At 44.1% G+C, this 21,759-nt stretch overlaps 1 protein-coding gene across 1 annotated transcript; it reads right to left on the bottom strand.

Moving 5' to 3' along the window:
* Positions 1-2,457: 2,457 nt before the first annotated feature.
* Positions 2,458-8,682, bottom strand: LOC109740474 (mitochondrial import inner membrane translocase subunit TIM22-3). The gene is made up of 5 exons (XM_020299533.4): positions 8,333-8,682; positions 6,847-6,911; positions 6,671-6,743; positions 6,495-6,548; positions 2,458-3,013 (listed from the first exon to the last, which is right to left on the bottom strand). The coding sequence occupies exons 1-5, from the start codon at positions 8,583-8,585 to the stop codon at positions 2,784-2,786; spliced, it is 675 nt and encodes a 224-aa protein (XP_020155122.1). The 5' UTR covers positions 8,586-8,682; the 3' UTR covers positions 2,458-2,783.
* Positions 8,683-21,759: the final 13,077 nt, after the last annotated feature.

The following is a 21,759-nucleotide window of genomic DNA, read 5'->3' as shown; positions in this document are numbered from 1 at the left end:
GACTGTTCAGGCAATCCTTGGTACAGATTGCTATTGCCAACCTGGTTATTCTGTGCTTTGGTGTCGCTATGACATCGTGTTTGCGCTGGCTCAAGGAGGGAAATGCGAACGCCAAAACTTTTTCACCTTGTGGCCAATGGACGAGCGTGCTAAGGACATCCCATCTCTTTGTTCTGGTTCCGACCTGATCTTGGACCAAAAGGTTATAGATGAGGTGTTCTTCCAGTTCCAGGCATATGACTTGAGATATGTATGCTGTGCATTGAAGCGGCACTCTACAATGTATTAGGGCAGTCCCAATGCTACACCGTGTGCTATATATCTTGGACGCCAATATTGGCTGACGTCAGCTCCTAGGCCATCTCAGTGAAGGATCGCGGCTGCTGCGTATGTACGCTCGTCTTCTGCTGCTCGGTGCTTGGTCATAGGTGGAGCGTACATAAGCGGCCAATTGATGGAGCGAAAGAGACAGACGAAAAAAAACAGCCACAGCAGAAGCTGGATGCTATTCACCTTCCTCGCTCACGTTTCCATCCCCGTCACTGCCCAGCGCTGGTGCTAGCAGGAGGAGGATGGCGGTGGCGCTAGTAACAGATGGGCAGGTCTTTGTAACATGGACGACGGGTATAGAGTGTGTGGTCTCACGGCGCTTGCGAAGCGATGTACTAGAGTATGATCATACTTTGTGGAATTGCAAGTCGATGGAGGGAGGCGCTCGCGAAGTGATGTACACTAGAGTATGATCATACTTTGTGGAATTGCAAGTCGATGGAGGGAGGCCCTCGCGAAGCGATGTACTAGAGTATGATCATACTTTGTGGAATTGCAAGTCGATGGAGGGAGGCGCTTGCAAAGCGAGGTACTATAGTATAGTATGATCATGTTCATCGTGAATAGGTGAAAAATATTATTTTTTTGAGCCAAAACCGTAGAACAATCATTCTACAGTATTTTTTATATTAATAAATAAAACAAAGTACAATTACAAAGGCTATAAGTAGCCAGACTAAAGAGGATCAACCAACACCAGTTTTGGGAAACATGGAAAAATTAGAGATTTTGTACTATCCAACTGCTAATCAAATCAACTTTCTTCTGCTTTGCTCGAAGTCTAGTAATTGCAAGTCCTTCTCTGAGATAATGCTTCCATGTTCCATAGTGCATCGGTGCCTTTCTGAAAATTTTGTCATTCCTGGTCATCCAGATGCTCCAACATCCCATAATCACCACCTCCATAGCAATATCCTTTGGTATTTCGCGAGGAGTGAACAAGACCTCATCATAGGTCGATGTACCTCTATGTTTATTAGGAACAATCCTATTCCAGCAATTCCAAGCAAACTGGCAGTCCCAGAAGAGATGAATGCTTGTTTCTTCCATAGCCTCAGCACAAAGTGCACAATTATAATCATCTAAGTGCATGTTCCCGCGCTTAATCATATTCCTTGTGCTTAATCTGTCATGGAGTAGTAACCAGAAATATTTTGTGCCTTAGCCTGCATGCAGTTTTCCAGACCATCTGAAAGATACTAAGTGCTTGGCTGGGACCAGTAATTGCTTTATACATGCTCATAGAGGAGAATTTTTGTGTGGTGCCACCCATGATCCAAGAATCTCTGTCTGCTCTCTGTTTGTGAGTACCTCTTGAAGTTCATTGAACTGGTTGAATGCTTGGAGTGACAGAGGTCTATGGAAAATGTGGCTTAAGTCCTCATGCTGTTGGGCCTGTAACAGAGTGATGTCTTTATTGATAGCAAAGAGTGTAGCTCAGGGAACAGGGTGTTCAGAGGGTTGTTCATCCATTTATCTGTCCAGAGCATTATAGTATCTCCTCTACCAGCTTTGCACTTTGTATGCTCTTTGAATGTGGGCAACAGTTTCAACACATATTTCCACCAGAATGATCCAATCAATCTATCTCCTGGTAAACTCTTCTGGTAATATGTCTCCCAAATAATATTAACCCATGGCATGTCTTCTCTATTGAAGAATTTGTGCAGAAATTTCATGAGCAGGGCTTGGTTATGAACCTGAAGATCTAGAACCCCCAGGCCACCATGGGATTTAGGTAGACAAACTTTATTCCAAGAGATCAATACCATGCCTCTTTCCTGGGATCCAAATTTTCTCCAAAAGCAGTTCATCAGGTAAGAGTTAATTTGTTTAAGCAGTCTTGGGGATCATGAGAGTACACATGAAAAAGGTTGGCATGCTTGTAAAGACTGACTTGAGGAGTGTAAGCTTATCTGTTTTCAATTCTCTTCAGCATTGGCATATAGTCTTCAACTTTTAGTTTGGTAGAGCCCGGAAGTCCCAAGTAAGTGCGAGGCCAACACAGATTCGAACGGGGCAAAGAGAAGTGGTGATACGGATGGATCGTTTCTCGCATTGGAACACACAGGCACATTTGCTAGTAAACTAAAACAATGGTATGCAGTTGCGTACTCCTGAGAAAAATTTAAATAAAATGACAATCCTTGATAATTATCAGTCTAGTCTTATTCTGAGACCTGATGAAACATTACCGAGTACCCGTCATATACAAGAGAATTCGCTAGTAAAGGACTATCACAAAGGTTCAGGCAATCTGCTGCCCAGGTTATACACGATTATTCATCAGGTTGGACACCAGCTAAGCTGATTTCCTTCTGGAGGGTAATTTGCAAAACTGTTCAAAGGCAGAGTAGAATGATCATCCTTCGCGATACACTAAACTGGAAACAAAAAGCTCAGCTCGATGCATTTACATGGACAGATATCAAAGTATCATGCCCCCAGGTCCTTCAGCTTTCTCGGAACTTTGACAAAAAGTTTTGAAACGAAGAGAAACCTTCCATCGCATCGTGCGGCATGTTAAGCGTGAAGGGGGGAAGAACACTCGGGCCAGCCTTCAGATCCTTCAGGCCAGCGGCTGACGGTAGCGCAAGCGCAGGTTGCTGCCTATTGAGCTTTTCTATGATGTACGAGAAAGTTCCAAAGGCCAGACAGCTCTGAATCAGAGTTTGCGGTGCACCTGCAACAGACAGCAGAAAGTATGGTACTGAGGTGATCAATACATACGAAGCAGTTTATTTATGCTACAGGAGCGAAAACAGAAACACTAACTCTTGCCCCACTTCCTACAAAAAGCACAAAGAGAAGTTGTATTCTCAGCACAATTGGTGAGGGACTTCTCAATGTATATCCGTACAATAAATGACCAACCAACAGCAAATATATATCTGTACAATGATCACTGGTATGCATGAGTTGATCTACATGCCAGACATGATACAATAAGGAAGAACTGTTTCTTCCTCCTCCCTCCCGCGTCGCTCCCGTAGGCGACGGGGAGGGAACCCTAGCCACCGGGCTCCTCCTTCCCTGCTGCCGCCGAAGGGCACAACCGAGCGAAGCCCGGCGGCGGCAGGGCTTCTCACCTCCTCACGCGTGGTCCAGGGCGCTGCGATTTCAAGGGTCGTGGTGCTGCCGCTCGGTGTCTTCCGCGGTGCCGCTCAGGGTGTGTTTGGTTGGGGTCACCAAGTGGAATGTAATGGGCCGGTTCCGCACCCAAGGCCCATTCCAGTGTTTGATCTGTCGAAGGAACAGGGAATGGCATATTCCCTGATTATGCCGATCCAAGCGATTCCCCCAATCGAGCGGCAAGGTTGTCAGAATCGCGATTCCGCTATACGACTTTATGATCCAAACTAACCCCTTTGATTCTACGATTTTGGTTAGTAGAATCTACGTTTCTACGATCCTAATAGTTAAGATTCTATGACTGGCAATCCTACCATCAGAGCTCCGATCAGATTCAAAATCACGATTCTGACAACCTTGTCAAGCGGACCAAGCGGAACGCTCATTTCAGCATCTCTCCCTCTCTGGATCTGCGACGACGGCGAGCACTCACACCTCTCTCCCTCTCCGGCAACGGCTGTCCCTAGCCTCCCCCTCGTCTCTCTGTGATGGCGTGCAGCAGCAGCGGGCGGTGACCTAGCAGCAGCGGCTAGGTACAAGCGTGGCGACGATCAAGCAGCTGGGCGGCGGCTGTAGTGGCCAGCTTGGGCAGAGCGGCGGCAGCAGAAGGAGCAGCAGCTCATGGGCTGTGGCAGTGGCTGGTGGTTGCAGGTGGCGGCCTCACCTGCTGGGCGGCAGCCAGGCACTGCACGTCTCGATTTGTTGAGCGGCACATGATGAGAAATTGGCAGGCGGCGGCTACACCATGGAAGAGAATCAGGCTCTGGTCCATCGTCCTCTCTCCCTTGTGTGTTTGCTAGACTAGTGATCCTAAATGGAAATTTGTACATGCTTGTTCTTTCCTTTTGCAACTACTGTAAATTTGTGTGTTTGCTAGACTAGTGATCCTAAATGGAAATTTGTACATGCTTGTTCTTGCCTTTTGCAACTACTATAAATTTGTGCATGCCGTGGACCATTTATTGATGATTCTTTCTAACCTTGTTAGTTAAATATGATTGTGTATAGACTATTGATGTTATTTATTTGGCATGACTGTGAAGCAAAACATAAATTGTTGGTGATGAAAAGAAAATAAAACATTGTTTTGAAATTAAATAAAGTGCTTCCGAAAATACAATTAACGTTGCATATATAGCCAGAAAAGCAAACACTAATTTGAACATTTCTCATTCCATTCCATCAACCAAACACTGAGATGTAACCGTTTCATTCCACCTCATTATTCATACGGAACACACAGATGGAACCATTACATTCCATTCCACTTGATTCTTCAACCAAACACACCCTCAGTGTCTTCAGCGGTATGGCTGGCTTCTGGGCGGTGGGGCGCGCTCGTGGTGGCCATGGCGGCGACCTAGGCTCCGCCCAGATCTGGCATTCGGTAGCGGCTAGCGGCGCGGGCCGGTGGCTTCTGTTGTGCCTAGGACGGCAGTGGCTGGCGACAGTGGCGGCCCAACAGTGCTCGGTCACGGCGGCTGCCGAGACTTTGCCTTTCCCTACGGGCACGCAGGGCGTGCGAGATGGTGGCCCTAGGCGGGTTACGGTGGGACTGGCAATTGTGTGGGGTCTCAGAGGATGATGCGGCCGGTGATGCCGAGGCTGCCCGGCGACTGGAAGTGCCGGTTCCTAGGCAGGTCCCTGTTGAGATCTGGAGGAGCAAAATCTTGACGGGGTGCTGGCTGCCGCTCCCTCCGGAGGTTCTGCCAGCAGGTGGCTGGCGCGCGAGCCCAGGTGCAGGGGTTGGGTGTCCCCCGGGACGGGCAATTTGTTGGGCAGCCGTGGCGGCGAGCTGCCCGGCTATGGCCCCCCTCCGGCCGACCTTGTGGTGGGACCCAGAGGGTAGGTGGGAAGGTGTCTTCCTTCGGTCGGCGGCGGCCACATGTTATGCCATCGGTGAGAGGTTTGGACAAGGATGCCGAGGCGGCAACCTCAGGTGGCGGGCTACTCGGTAGGCTCTCCGACGGGTCTACGGGTGGCACAGTGGTGGTTCTGCTTCTTGGTCGTGTGGGCGGCGAGAGGTGTTGCGGTGGGTGGCCTTGGCGTCTTCTCTGCTGTGGCAGCGAAGGGATCTAGTTATGGAGATCCTGGCTTCGTAGCAGCGGCTGACTTTGTTACTTCTTCGTGCCTCAGGGTATCAACCGGGTGAAAGTTCTGTGCTTCGTCGCCGGCGGCGACGGCGTCCTTGGGTGCTACTTTCCTCTTGAGGACGTTGTCGCAGTTTCCCCCTACCAGGGTTTCGAGTGAAAAACTTTGTTCATTCCATCGGCGACGGTGACGCTTTGCGCCGTTTCCTTCTTGAGGGCGTTGCCTATCGTTGGTCGTGGAGTGGTGTTGTCTTCAGGCCCTCCTGTATTCTTGCTCATCTTCGTCGTGTCTTTCCATCCGATGTATGTTGTCCGTTATTTTCTATGTTCTACTTTGTTTGAGGGCTTACTCACCATCATGTATCGTTCACGTCCAGCCATGTACTTGTGGTTCGTGCTTTACCCTCCATGCCAGCAATTGTGCATACATAAATGGATCCAAGGGGGCAAGGCAAACCAAGGAAACAAAATAAAAAGCTATGACATCAAAACTGTAAGAACTAAGAAAAAGTGTCATGTAACACCAAACTAATTCGGAAATCATTAGCAACATGCGGTAAACCACGAGAGATTACAGAAGCAGGTGAGCAACTGATGGAGAATTCAAAACGATCAATTTTTTAGCCTGATAGAACTTGCAACTGATGCGAGATATCTAACCACGACCTAAAAGGCTATGTGTGCTCTCAAAGCAAATCCCAAGTCCAGAAACCACCATGACACTAGCACACGTTTGCAGCCAACACTGGGGTTGCCAATCAGGTAAGATCTTTTATCCAAATATGCACACTAGGCAACTAGAACAAAACAGGCAAATCATTCTCACACTTATTGTTAAACTACATTAAACTATGTCAAAACCATAGTCTTTGGGCAAGGTATCCAGGAACAACGTGTAAATTTAGATAGTTCCAGCTATTAATTGCATTGCTATAACTTTACCTGGAAAACTCAAAGCAAGGCCAGTGCAACAGCCTGCAACTCCTGCGTTAATAACTGCAGACAAAAGATCCACAAGTCAATGGTCATCCTTGTCATTTTAATTTTATACACCCTAAGTACTTCAAAAAAGGTAGCAGGCTAGCAGCGCAATCTTAAAGGGGGCATCAAAGACAGACCGTCATCTTTGCCACGTAGCTTTCTCAAAGAGCAAGAAACCAAGCTTTGAACGCCGGCAAGAACAGCAAATATCTAGAACAACAGAAATAATTCTCAATATGATGGTTAACAGAGAAAAATCTATTACAAATGAAGTGAACATTGGTATCCAACAATGAACTATGTATCATCATACCTTAGCAGAAGAGGCAGCGTCAGCAAATGAGCCTTTAAACCCTTTTGTAGTAACCAAACCTTTTCCTAAAAGGTCACCAGATATAGTTAACATAACAAAGAGATAATTGTTGTGTTTTGAATAGAATGATGACACACAGCAGGGCAGCCTGACAGCACGTATGCCAAACAAAAATATTGTGCACAATAAACATACAAGGCTGAACCAATTCCAATTTACAGGTAGCATTAAATGATTGAATTGATTTGACATGACCACCAGATTCACTACCATATTCCATAAAAGATCTACGTTGTTATATTCAAGGTGGTAACGGCCGTAGCTAGATAGGCTATTTTTGTTATCCGCAAATTAAGGCGGCATTTAGTTGGTGATAGGTTCATTGGGCCTCAGCCTGACTGTCAGTGGAGTGCACAAAGCAGTAATTGGTTTGTTTATAAAAAAATTAGACCAGTAGTTAAGTATCACCCATGCATGGCGAGCAACTTAACATGATAACAGCCGCCGCCAAGCTCCATACATGCCTCCTTTACTAAGAAAGACCCTGCATGAGAATGCAACGTCGGGACCATCTAATCTACCAATTAATCACCAGGTCAAGGTAAAACAGATTTGACAATTGACATGCTTTGGATTTTGGGCATCCAAAAACTTCTATGGATGACAGTGAGACACAAAATCCAAATATTGTATTCTAAAATTAGGCGTGTGCGTGAACCTATTTCTGTGCCCAAACCACTGGTAACAGATTAGCAACCAAAAACTGAGCTAGGTGTGTAACTCCATTGTTTCTTTGTGAGTTGCTTTTACTTTAGTTCTTAGTCCATAACAAGTTGTATGAACACAGTAAACATATGAGTTAAAAGTGTGTCCATATCCAGTTTGGTATGTTTGTGTGAGCCAAAAGGAAGTTATCTACCAAATTTTCTGAGAAAACCCGCACATGTTCTGTCACAATTTTTTCATTTGGCAGCATTAGCAAGTAATTTTATTTTATTGCAAGGAATAAACACATACTGCAGCTTCCAGATAGGTACGTATGCATGCAGCCAGGCCTTAAATCAAGTATAAACGGAGCACAAAAAATTTGGTTTTGCCAACATTTCTGAGAAATTTCGCACATGTTTCAATCTAAGTAACCACGTGATTGTTCATGAGGAATAATTATTTGCGGTTAACTGTAAAATCCATCAACAATTTACTCCACGATCCTCGGTGCCAGTGTCACACAAATTCAACAAAATTGCTACAAGTTCAACTGTCCTGAACATGTAATTATAATCAGCTGCATGAAACAGATTAGACAAACACCTTAAGACATAACCTTATCGAATATAATCAAATCTCATCTCCTGCCCGTCAAAAACCTTATCAAATTACGAGAGGCCTAGAATAGAAAGGGAGCCAGCCAGGACCAAAGATCGCAGAGCCCTAACCCTAACGGACGTGTCGAGCCGAACGAGGAGGTGGAGGGACGGGGTGTTACCATATCCAACGACGGCGCCGACGAGGGAACCGGCGGCCGACTCCCAGGCGAAGCGGAGGAGGCAGACCCCAGGCGCCGCGGTGGCGGCGGAGAGCGGGCTCGGATTCCGCGACACGGAGAGGCGCGTCAGTATGGGGTTGGCGCGGGGGCCCCTCCGCGGCTGATGCGGGGACTCGTCGGAGGACTCGGCGTCGGTGGTGTCACCGCCATCGGAGGAGTAGTTTTCGTCCGGCTTCGGGTCGCCGCTCGCCATGGCCGTCGGTCGTGCTCGTGACACTGCTGTTCGCGTGTACGCGCGCGCGCGTGTCCCTTAGCAGCAGCAGCTCGTCACGGGTACAGTGGCAGTGGGACTTGTATTCGTAAGATTCAGCTATTTGCCCGTGCAATGCGAGCAATGCGTTTTCCTCTCGTGACAGGGTCATGTTCCGACGGCTCCACTTTTTCTTTTTCGGGGAGAAAAAGAGTTTATTTCAAAATTATAGAGTTACATTGCAAAGGCGAGAATTCCTCGGTACATGGAGGCTCTCTGTGTAGCCAAACACCAGTGCTACATTCAGTATGACTATATCTCGCTAAACAATCTGCCACTATATTCTGAGATTGATGAAGATTTTGCGAAATAAACTCCCGACCTCTCGTATGGCTAGAATCTCCAATGTCAAATGTCCATATGAAGTCCGAACTAGTGACCCATCACAGAAGATAGTTAGGGCATGGACGAGTCTGACTGCACAATGACGACCGGAAGTTCCGTGTGTTGCAGGGCTAGCGCCATGCCCTGCATCGTAGCGTGAATCTCTGCTTCTAATGCATCATTGCAGTGGAACAAATACATGTAGGCTCGTCGATGACCTCTCGATCATCGATGGTGAGGGGGGCGCCGGATCCCGCTCATGTGGATTTTGTAGTTTTAGGTTTTGGTTTGTCCGACGTCTTGGCTTTGGCGACGATAACGGTGGCACTGAATAAAGTTCCTGATTTTTCCCGGCGAGGCGATCGACTAGCCTCTTTAAGCGGGGATGTCGTGACGATGGCAGCATCGTTGTGTTGAAATGTGTTCTCTGTAGAGGCATGGTACTTGGGACACGGTCCAGAAACGGATGCAGATAGTGGTTTGCATTGACGACATCCGAAAGACGAATCGTGTGCTAGGCGTGGTTGATGGCTGGCAGGTATGGTCTCATCCTCCAGTATTTTTGTCGTGCAGGGTGCCAGATCTAGAGTTCGATGGCGTATCCGGGTGCTACCTCGGTCACATTCTTTCAACTGTAATGGATATGCCTTTGGTAAGACACTTTGGAGGCCCGTGAAGCTTCATATTAGCGACGGAGACACATCGGGCTCGGCTGAAGGGGTGATTCGTCGTATTTTCCTTTGGCGGCGGCTGTGGTGGTGCCGTAGGCAGGTGACAGGTAGTGGAGTCATGCACAGGGGTTCATCGATCTTGATTGTAATTTTCTTTCTTGGTTGATGGTCTTTTGTGTAAAGGCTAGCGTTCTGTTATTGTTCGGTTTTGTCAAGTCGGTGTCTATGTGGCTCGTATCTTCACCTTTGTTATATGAATGAGACACGACTACTGTGAAAACAATATGATCACTCTGTTATCTCATCTCGCAATCCCTCTATAAGTATTTGTTAGTGGCTTCACCCTTTGTAAGATAAATGGGTCAATTGGGCTAAAGCGGAAGAAAAACCTGTATCTATTGATGGCGAGCCCAAATAATTGAAACAAGCAAGATACCATCTCTTCTTTAACTGATCTAGACAGAGCAAACCTCAACTGATGCGACCAAAGAGCAAGTGGATGAACTGCTCTTCCTTGCTATGAATAAAATGGAGAGTAGGACCAAACTCTTAAAACTCTAATTACCAATATCTTTGGATACGTAGACCAGGAAGAGTTCCTCCAATCTCTTTAAACACACTAATTGGGAAAGTGGTAGGTGTCTATTAATGGCTATTCCTAGCTCGGCTCCGATGAGATGTAAACATAGAGGAGCTCAATGTTGTTTCACCAATGTGTTGGCATTATCTTATTCCTCATTCATGGAGGTTTCCAACCACAAAGGCTTGGCCTCGGTTGTGTTGCCACAACGGTTCCACCAAGTGCAAGCCAACTTATCCCACTATGTCTCATTGAGCGCAAAGGTCAAACCTCGCTCAAGGTAGGTCTTGGCATGTAGAAGGTGATATGCAGACCTTATGCAAACTCTTGATTCCTTCGCAATGCGAGTGTTGTTTCGTATAAACAGCGAAGATATGGGGTATCTCCCATAACATAGTCAAGACAATCACAAACATGGGATTGGTCTGACGACCTTATACCAAAGATCGTTGTGCCAAAACACAGTCGACGCCTCAACTTGTTTTTTAATAGGTTCAATCGACTTGTTGAAGCGCGACCTAACCTATGTTAGGAGAGGTGTCGAGGGGGGTTCAAGCATCAAGTTGGGTCATGGCAAAATCTCCGTAGACGAGTAACTCAACACCGAGGCACTCCTCGCATCATCATTTTGAGGGCGAGAATAACTCCTCGAATCCAAACTATGGCTCACTCCTAGAGCTCTAGCCCTCTCCCCTTGAGATTATTCCGATAATGGGGAATGAGTTACATACCCATAGGGGCTTGTATGGCTAGGGTGTCTCAAAGCTAAAGAAAAAAAATGTTTTGCGGTTGCAAAAATTTGGGATAATAAAAGAAACGCGAACAAGAAGATGTACCCCAATGTTCAGTCCCTTGGAAGGGGGTTAGTCACTGTTGGAGAGGTGGAAATTCCATGAAGGAAGACCAACACCACAAAGGCTCGCCTTCTTCTCCTTGATACTCCTATATCACAACAAAAGCTATTCTCAACCACTCATGCTAGATCTTGAGGTGGTCTCCAAATCTACAAACTTTAGGGCAGATCACAGATCAGTTTTCTTGCTGGGAACTCCTACCGCGCCTAGGAGTCTCCTAGGGTAACAAGATCGACGGGAAAGCTTTCAATTGGTCTCTGACCATCAAATTAAATGTGAATAACCAGTCCTCCTCTCTTTGAATCAAGAGGTGCTTTTTCGGTTTTTGTGCGTGCTTCAAACAAGTTTTGTCTTCTCCATATTACCATATCTCTAGTGTCTATATATATATATATATATATATATATATATATATATATATATATATATATATATATATATATATATATATATATATATATACGAGGAACTATCGAAGGTGTCCTTGGGGTGATCTTGTAGTTCCTACGGGGTGGAGACAATGGGGTCGGTCCATGGATTTTCCTTCCTATTGCTATATTTCGCTCGAAGGGTTATGGATTAACAACCTTTATTTGGTTGTATTCACATTCATATTAACCAATCATAACAGCAATTAGGTGTGATAGTTGGCTACTCTTTTGAGTATCTATTTATTTTTATTGGTATCTATGGACTCTTTTTAGTCCTATGAGACACGACTGAATGAGCTATTTTACCTCAGGACCTCCCCAAGAGTATCGCCACCACAATAGAGTTTAACCACCAAATTCAAGATGGATTGGTGTGGTTCCTCATTTCTTAAAATATCCCATATATGCACGAGAAAATGAGGAAGAGGACAAATATATCCATCAACTCACCCAAACCACGAATCCAATTAGTAAAAAAAGAAGTGGATTTGTACTTGGATGAAACCATGTCTCAAATCTCTCCACAAATTCCTCGAGCCGGTTAACGCAATGGTCATTCATCCCGTCTGACAGGTGGCCATCGCGGGCAATCAGTTGTTACAACGATCAGGTAAGGAGGGAGGGGCATGGAGCTAGGAAAGCAGCATAAGTTACTATCATGGGAAGCATTTTTGTTGCCATGGCAGCGTTTTCAAAAAGGTTGCCATGGCGGCCAAGTTTGTTGTCATGGCACGAGTTTCGGAAGCAGCTCAATTTCAATCGAATCGATCATATATTTGGTATATGGTTATAAGATTTTAAATTACCACCAATTTTTGTTCTAAAAGTGAAGCCATCCTTAGGATCGGTTTGACCAATGTTTGTTTTGCGGTGTGCATTAGTTAGGGGCAGAGAAAGGAGTGCGTTTGCCTCCCTCCCAAAAGTGATGCCAACAGTGATGAATAGTCGCATCCATGAACGGGGTATGAGTGGTCGTGTGCATGGAAGTTTGGCATCTGGACAGCTTACCTCGAGTCGTAAAGTTCGTCTCAATGTTCATCTTGTTGTGCGAGTCTGTTGTTATACATGTAATGTGTACTACTCAGTCTTTTTTGCTGATCTTTAATTGAGATCTTATGATGGGCGTTGATTGAGATTTTATGATGGAGGTGTATTGGTTGTTCTTATTTAGTTTTTCTGGTCCCAAACCATGTAACTATATGTGTATTAGGCTGCCATCTATTACGTTTTTGATAATACATTTCTTACGTGTGATCGTTGACGTATGTTTGGTCTTCTGGTTGGGCGTTGTGCCTGGATGTGGTTCACTCCCTTGTGATGTTGGCGGGGGTGTGACGCTCATGGACCTCGCCTGGCTATCCCGTCTAGAGTTGGCTGGTGATGTGCTTAGTGTGGAGCGGGTATTTGTCCGCCCAATACGATGGACAAGGGGCTACCAGAGGGGATAGAAGGTCCGTGTTTTGTTCACGCCTTGCGATGCTGGCGGGGTACAACACTCATGGATCACACTTGACTATTCTGTCTAGAGCCTGCTTGTGATGGGCCTGACGGGTATAGAAGGCTCGCTGCTGGGACTAGCCAGTTGGTCCAGATGTTACGCATAGAGCCATCGACGTCATTGCCCATCACATCGCGCGATGAGTTCTCGTCCGCTTGTTGTGTACCATTCGGACTCATCGTTTTCTTTCGTCTTGTTGATCCCTCTCACCTTTATCTTCCCCATCATGTGCGGATGGTTGGTTTCGTGGCTGACCATTGTGACTGGATTCGATGGATTTTTGAACACCATTGTGGTCGGTCTGTCGTCCCTTACCCGGTAACTGATTGTGTTTGCTAGACGCTGCCTAGCGATGGGCTTTGTGTTCTGCTACCATCCAGGTCATCGGGTATACACGCGATTGATTTGTTAGTGGGTAAGTGATTTCAATATAAAAGTGCATCTAATCTCCGGGTGGTTTTGGTAATTCATCACATCATATACATCATTAAACTAATGCCTACTCAACAATTGGATATGAATGTGGACCCCTTGAAATGCTAAGGATATATGTTGGTGACAACTTGCAAGTGCCCATGGTTTAGTTTAGCTTGCTCAAAATAAGAGTATTGATCCCACAGAGAGCACATGAATCAGTCTTTGTCTCTTTAAGGTTTAAATAGTAGTGCCCGCAAGTTAGATCTGGTCCAAAGCTAAGTGTAATGGAATAGAACTATAGGGTGATTGTGGTAAATAGAGAAATAAACTAGCAACAGTAAACTAAAGTGACGCAAGATGTAAGTGAAGGTTGTTGAAATTGATAGGCTAAAGCATTATTAGGGAGTCCGGATTCCACACTAGTATGTGTCTACACGACTGATGCCTAAGCATAATCCTACGTCGGATTCCTAAGCCACTTTATATGTTTTTATTTGTGGGCAGAGCCAAGTATAGAAATGTGCATACACGTGGCGGCCTCCTATCACGTACGCCACTACCATTCATCCCCACTCCGGTTACTAAATGATAATTAAGGGCTTTTCCCCCGAGGGCACATCTTAAAAAGCGGTCTCGTATACCCCTTGCTGCATGATGCCCACAAGTACATGGATTAATCGTAGTACTTTTGATAAGTAAGAGTGTCGAACCCAACGAGGAGCAGAAAGAATTGATAAGTAGTTTTTAGCAAGGTATTCTTTGCAAGTGATGTAAAGTAGTTGTGACAGATAGTTTGATGGCAAGATAGTTCATATCAAGTAACAAGGTGCAACAAGGTGGCCCAATCCTTTTATTGCAAAGGACAAGCCAGAAGTACTTATAATGAACAAAACATTCTCGAGGACACATGGGAATTTCGTCTAGTTAACTTCATCATGTTTCATTGATTCGCATTCACGGCTTTGATAAGTTGTTTTGTGGGTGGACTAGTGCTAGGGTGTTGTTCTTACTTGAAAAAACAACCCACTTATGATTACCCCCTCTCGCAAGCACCCGCAACTACGAAAGAAGAATTAAGATAAATCTAACCATAGCATGAAACATATGGATTCAAATCAGCCCCTTACGGAATATCGCATAAACTAGGGTTTAAGCTTCTGTCACTCTTGCAACCCATCATCTACTTACTAATCCTAAATGCCTTCACCTAGGCCCAAGCATGGTAATGTGTCGAGTAGTCGACGTTCACACGACACCACTAGAGGAAAAACAACATAACACAACGTCAAAACATTGAACGAAAACCAAGTTCACATGGTTACTTATAACAAGACTCCTCCCATGTCCTCAAGAACGAACAGAACTACTCACAAATCATATTCATGTTCATGATCAAAGGAGAAAAATATATGATTAACAATATGAACATATAATCTTCACGAAGTAAACCAACTAGCATCAACTACAAGATGTAATCAACACTACTAGCAATCCCACATGTACCAATATGAGGTTTTAGACAAAGGTTGAATACAAGAGATGAACAAGGGTTTGGAGATGAGATGGTGTCGGTGAAGATGTTGACGGAGATGAGTCTTCCCACGATGAGAGGAACGTTCTTGATGATGATGGCTTTGATTTCCCCCTCCCGGAGGGAAGTATCCCTAGCGGAATCGCTCCATCGAAGAGCAAAAGCGCTCCTGCCCAGGTTCCGCCTTGAGACGGCGGCACTTCATCCCAAAAGTCTTTCTCCTATTTTTTCTAGGCAAATGGCTTCATATAGTAGAAGATGGGCATCGGTGGACCTCTATTGGCCCCACAAGGCACCTGGGCGTGTCCTGGGGAGTAGGGCGCGCCCCTACCTTATGGGCCCATTGAGGCTCCTCTTTGGCACTTCTTTATTTCGATATTTTTAGAAGAAATCAAGAGGAGGCACACCAAGAGAAACAGAGCAAAAGAAGGTGTTCCATACGACCCCGAGTGCTCGCATGAGCGGTCTATGGCGCGGATTCCGAGGCTCCTTGTCCACCTGAACAACTTTTATAAATGGGTCTAGGTCGAAATGTAAATAGAACTTCCATGAGCAAAGCCAGAACAGGGTCATCTTCATCCCCCTGCATCAACCCTAGCGCCGCCATTTTCCATCTCCATAGCCACCATCACCACCATAGCGCTTCCTCCTAGATCACGCTATAATCGTGCATCACACACGACATCCATTGTAACACATGTTATCAATCAAGCAATATTCAAGATGTGTTCTTCATGCAGTCTGATCTCCATGTGTGAGTAGTTCGGTAAGGTATGGACTGAGGTGTAGGCCTTGTAACCCTCTGTATTTGATGTGGGGATCAATGGAAGTGCTTTGAATTAACATCCGTATGTGTGAAATAAAATTGTTCATGTCTTGTGTCTTGTATGCGTTCTTCATCCCTGTAGGGACCCAGGATCATGGAGAGCGAGCCACGGAGAGGCTAAGGGCAGGGAGAACGTGAAGTGTTATTCTGAACACCACGGTTTAGTACGGTAACACGAATCCATTCCTTGCGGATTCACGAGGTGTAGTCACTAAACGCCCAAAGCTTTTGTCTGATTATTATAATCTTAATTATTGAGGCAACCCCGCGCAATGGATAGGGCCTTCGGTAGGAAAACCGATTCTTGATGCAGGATGCATGCCGGTCAAGATGTTATTTGGACACATCCCCCACTCCGGTTCGTAACAAGCTGATCCCGATGGGTGTTCTTGTGCACAAATTAAGATCATATCTAGTCCCAACACAAATACATGGTTGTAAGCATTAAGAACTCATACTCATACCTCTTTTCATTATAAGTGTTTTAACCTTATTAGCTTGATTTGGTCCAGTCAAAAGCTGAACTATTTCTTTGACAAAAGCTTGCTATAGACCATCGCTTCAAGGGACCTTCCTCTCGCGGTTTCGATAACCCATTCTTGGGGAAATAGGTGTGGGACACTTTCTGATTCATTACCAGATCACTAAAAAGGAGGTATCAAGCGTCTCGTACGAGCTTGCACGCTCGTATGTGCGGTCATATGAGGTACGCAAAGTTTCAATAATGGCTCCATAGGGCAAGACGACGCCCGCTCGTATGGCGCCCTGGCGGCCACAAATCGGTCGAGGAAGGAGGTATCGCTCCTACAACTTCTTTCTTTCTTTCTTCTTCTTCCTCCCAAACCTCTCCAAACCCTACCACCACTTTGTCGGATCTCTCTACTCATTCAATTTCAGTTCAAACCCTTCCACGTGATCAAGCTACGACATGTTTCTCCTCTGATCCCCAACTTATTTTTCACGAATCCACGTTCTATGTGCCTAGCATTGCCATGACTATAGGGTATGCATACTTTTGATCCAAATTTTGTTATGGCTTCGATTCATTGATGTTTATAGAGGAGACTGATGTTGTAGTTGTTGTGGGATCACTATTGTATCATTCTGTTGGATTGAAAAAATAATTTGTGTAGAGATGTTTATGAGGGGATCCGCACGTGTGTCTCGTGGTGATTGATATGTCTCGGTCGTATCTATAATTTTTGATTGTTTCATGCCAATATTATACAACTTTCACATACTTTTGGCAACATTTTATATGATTATTGGACTAACCTATTGATCCAGTGCCCAGCGCTAGTTCATGTTTGTTGCATGTTTTTTGTTTCGCAGAATATCCATATCAAACGAAGCCCAAACGCGATAAAAAATTATGGAGAATTGTTTTGGAATATATGTGATTTTTGGGAGTTGGAATCAACGCAAACGGAGGCCCACAACCACCACGATACACCTGGGGGCGCCAGGCAGCCCATGCGCATGGTGGTGTACCATGCCCTCCTCGTAAGTCGGTTGGAGCTCTACTTCGGGCGCAAGGAAGCTTATATCCGGAAAAAAATTGTGTTAAAATCTCAGCGCAATCAGAGTTACGTATCTCCGGGAATATAAGAAATGGTTTTCGGCCAGAAAACAAAAAGGCGAAACAGAAGAGAACAAAGAGACATATCCAATCTCGGAGGGGCTCTCGTCCCTCTGTCGCCATGGAGGACATGGACCAGAGGGGGAACCCTCCTCCCATCTAGGGGGGAGGCCAAGGAAGAAGAAGAAGGAGGGGGCTCTCTCCCCCTCTCTCTCGGTGGCGCCGGAACGCCGCCGGGGCAATCATCATGTAACGGTGATCTACTTCAACAACTCCGTCATCTTCTCCAACATCTCCATCACCTTCCCTCATCTATATTCAGAGGTCCACTCTCCCGCAACCCACTGTACCCTCTCTCCCGGTGGCGCCGGAACGCTGCCGGGGCAATCATCGTGTGACGGTGATCTACTTCAACAACTCCGTGATCTTCACCAACATCTCCATCACCTTCCCTTGTCTATATTCAGTGGTCCACTCTCCCGCAACCCGATGTACCCTCTACTTGAACATGGTGCTTTATGCTTCATACTATTATCCAATGATATGTTGGCATCCTATGATGTCTGAGTAGATTTTTGTTGTCCTATCGGTAATTGGTGAATTGCTATGGTTGGTTTAATTTGCTTGTGGTTATGTTGCTGTCCTTTGGTGCCCATCATATGAGCGCGCGTGTGGATCACACCATAGGGTTAGTTGTACGTTGATAGGACTATGCATTGGAGGGCAAGGGTGACAGCAGCTTCAGCCTAGACATAGAAATTGATACGTACGGGACTGAAGGGGGACCAATATATATCTTAATGCTATGGTTGGGTTTTACCTTAATGAACGTTAGTAGTTGCAGATGCTTTCTAATATTTCCAATCATAAGTGCATAGGATTCCAAGTAAGGGACGACATGCTAGCAGTGGCCTCTCTCCCACATAAAAACTTGCTACCGGTCTAGCAACGTAGTCAATTGCTAAGGGACAATTCCTCAAATCACCACCACCAATGCACACTCGTTTTACTAAACTTAATTGTTTCTTTATTTAAAAAACACCTAAATTTTATTTTCACGTTCTTTATTATCTTGCAAACCTATCCACACCTACAAAGCACTTCTAGTTTTATTCTTGTTCTAGGTAAAGCAAACGTTAAGTGTGTGTAGAGTTGTATCGGTGGTCGATAGAACTTGAGGGAATATTTGTTCTACCTTTAGCTCCTCATTGGGTTCGACACTCTTATTTATCGAAAAAGGCTACAAAGGATCCCCTATACTTATGGGTTTTCAAGACCTTTTTCTGGCACCGTTGCCGGGGAGCAATAGCGTGGGGTGAATATTCTCGTGTGTGCTTGTTTGCTTTATCACTAAGTAATTTTTATTTTGTACTCTTGTTTTCTATCTTTAGTTATGGGTAGGAAATGCAAAATACCAAAAAAAATAGTTGTACCTGCTAAACCAATGGTTGAACCAAAATCTATCATACTGCCGAAGCCTTCTACTTGGATCATCTTCGATCCATTTGTGCTCGTGCTGAAAACCCAACTAGCTTAGTTGAGGGGAAATCATTAAATGAGCATGCTTATTATGTGTGACACCGCTTATCTCAAAAAGGGAAATCTTTTATGGCATCAAATTAATACTATGCAATGTTATGCTTGGAATTTATGTGAATTATATGATTTTACTTGTTGTTCTGAAGACCATAAGAAACACCTTCCCTACCAATGTGAGTTTAGTGATAATGGAATCTTATTTATTATGCCAAGGGTGTTTATAATTATTATGATGTTGAACAAATTGAAGAATTTGTTGCTTTTAAGGGTGCTTATGAAATTGCTTCTTTGATTGAAAAGTATGATGCTACTCTTTACAAATCTGAAAATTTTGCCATACTTAAATATTGTTATGAAAACTATGCTTATAATGCTTATAGTAAAGCATATATTGAGGACTTCTCCGCTGTCCAAGAAGAGACTAATATTTTGCAGGAAACTATGGAGGAAGAAATTGATGAAACTGTGAGCTCATTGGATGAAAAAGATGATGAGGTGAGCGAAGAACAAAAAGAGGAAGAGCGGATTGATCACCCGTGCCCACCTTCTAATGAGAGTAACTCTTCAACTCATACATTGTTTAATGTCCCTTCGTTCTTACCGAAGGATGAATGCTATGATAATTGCTATGATTCATTTGAAATATCCCTTTTTGATGAACTTCATGCTTGCTATGCTTGTGGCCAAGATGCCAATATGAATTATGCCTATGGAGATGAACTTGCTATAGTTCCTTATGTTAAGAATGAAATTGTTTCTATTGCCCCCACGCATGATAGTCCTATTATTTTTTGAATTCTCCCAACTACACTATATGGAGAAGTTTGCACTTATTAATGATTACATTGATGGGTTGCCTTTTACCATTGCACTTGATAATTTTGATGAATATAATATGCATGTGCTTGCTGCTCCTATTTGCAATTATTATGAGATAGGAACTAAATCTCCGCCTCTCTATGTTTCCAACACGATAAAATTGCAAGAAACTGCTTACGCTATGTATTGGCCTTTAATTGATGTGCATGAATTGTTCTTTTATGATATGCCGATGCATATGAAGAGAGTTAGACTTCGTCATTGCATGATATATGTTGCTTTGTGCTCACTACTAAATTACAAATCATTGCTAATTAAAATTGGCTTTGATATACCTTGGGATGCGGGTGGATCCATTACTTGAGCACTTTATGCCTAGCTTAATGGCTTTAAAAAAGCGCTACCAGGGAGACAGCCCGGAAGTTTTAGAGAGTCATTTTATTCTGTTATGTGTTTTTATAAAGTTTAAAAACAAAAAAATAGAGGGGAACCTAAACTTCACAAAAAGAAAAGTGAAAGTGAGAAAGACGAGCATCGTGGAAGCGGGAGCATGCCTTGAACTTTGTTCATGCCCATGGAAACTTTGTGAATCTTGAATTACAGAAAATTTTCAACAAAAATCATTATCCCCTTGTACAAATCCATTGTATTATAAAAATAATGTGCCAAGATTTGCCTTTAGGATGATTAGATTGCTTGTTGGTATGTGCGGTGCAAAAACAGAAACTTTTGCCGTAGTGCATGATTTTATATTTTTTACTGGAACGTGCAAAAATTCTAAAAAAATTACACAGTGCTGCTATGAAAAAAATGTCCTAATTTTTCAGAAATTTTGGAGTTACAGAAGTATGGTCAAAGTTCATATTACTACAGACTGTCCTGTTTTTGACAGATTCCGTTTTTGATGCATTGTTTTGCTTGTTTTGATGAAACTATCGATTCTATTGGTGGTATGAGCCAAGGAGAAGTTATAATACAGTAGCTACAATGCAAAAACAAAATATGAATGGGTTCGCAACACTACTTAAAGTAGTGATTTTCCTTATTATGCTAACGGATCTCACCGGTTTTCTATTAAGTTTTGTGTGGATGAAGTGTTCAAAGATCGAAGAGGTTTCGATATAAGGAGAAGGAGGAGAGGCAAGAGTTCAAGCTTGGAGATGCCCAAGGCAACCCAAGTAAATATTCAAGGAGACTCAAGCGTCTAAACTTGGGGATGCCCCGGAAGGCATCCCATCTTTCTTCTACAAGTACCGGTATGTTTTCGTTTTTGTTTCGTTCATGTGATATGTGTAAATCTTGGAGCATCTTTTGTGTTTAGTTTTCATTTTTATTTTATGCACCATGATGGTATGAGATAGTCCATGGTTGATTTACAAAATGCTCATTGAACTTCACTTATATCTTTTGAGTATGGCTTTATAGAATGCTTCATGTGCTTCACTTATATTATTTGAAGTTTGGATTGCCTGTTTCTCTTCACATGGAAAACCGTTATTTGTAGAATGATCTTTTGCTTCACTTATAATTATTAGAGCATGATCTTTTGTAGAAATAATTAAACTCTCATGCTTCACTAGTAGATGATCGTGTTTAGTAAGATATTGGTGTTAAGGTCTGTGATTCCCGAAGCATGCACGTATAGTCTCTCATTATGCTATGAAGTTGGAGCATGATTTATTATTGATTGTCTTCGGTCGGGGACGAGCGATGGTCTTTTCCTACCAATCTATCCCCTAGGGGCATGCGTAGTAGTACTTTGCTTCGAGGGCTAATAAACTTTTGCAATAAGTATATGAGTTCTTTATGATTAATTTGAATCCATGGATTATACACACTCTTACCTTTCCGCAATTTGCTAGCATCTTCGGTACCGTGCATTGCCCTTTCTCACCTCGAGAGTCGGTGCAAACTTCGCCGGTGCATCCAAACCCCATGATATGATACACTCTATCACACATAAGCCTTATTATATCTTCCTCAAAACAGCCATCATACCTACCTATTATGGCCTTTCCATATCCATTCCGAGATATATTGCGATGCAA

The sequence above is a fragment of the Aegilops tauschii genome, chromosome 5 (genome assembly GCF_002575655.3).
Source record: "Aegilops tauschii subsp. strangulata cultivar AL8/78 chromosome 5, Aet v6.0, whole genome shotgun sequence".
Lineage (NCBI taxonomy): Eukaryota > Viridiplantae > Streptophyta > Magnoliopsida > Poales > Poaceae > Aegilops > Aegilops tauschii.
The sequence above is the reverse complement of the archived record's forward strand: the minus strand, read 5'-3'. Positions and strand labels throughout refer to the sequence as shown.

Bases quoted from the DNA above. Each gene is read 5' to 3' on its own strand.
- LOC109740474 (XM_020299533.4), bottom strand. From the start codon at position 8,585: ATGGCGAGCGGCGACCCGAAGCCGGACGAAAACTACTCCTCCGATGGC. The intron at 6,912-8,332 runs GTAACACCCCGT...GTGACCTTTTAG, and splicing joins CGGCGCCGTCGTTGGATATG to GAAAAGGTTTGGTTACTACA. The intron at 6,744-6,846 runs GTATGATGATAC...CTGTTGTTCTAG, and splicing joins ACGCTGCCTCTTCTGCTAAG to ATATTTGCTGTTCTTGCCGG.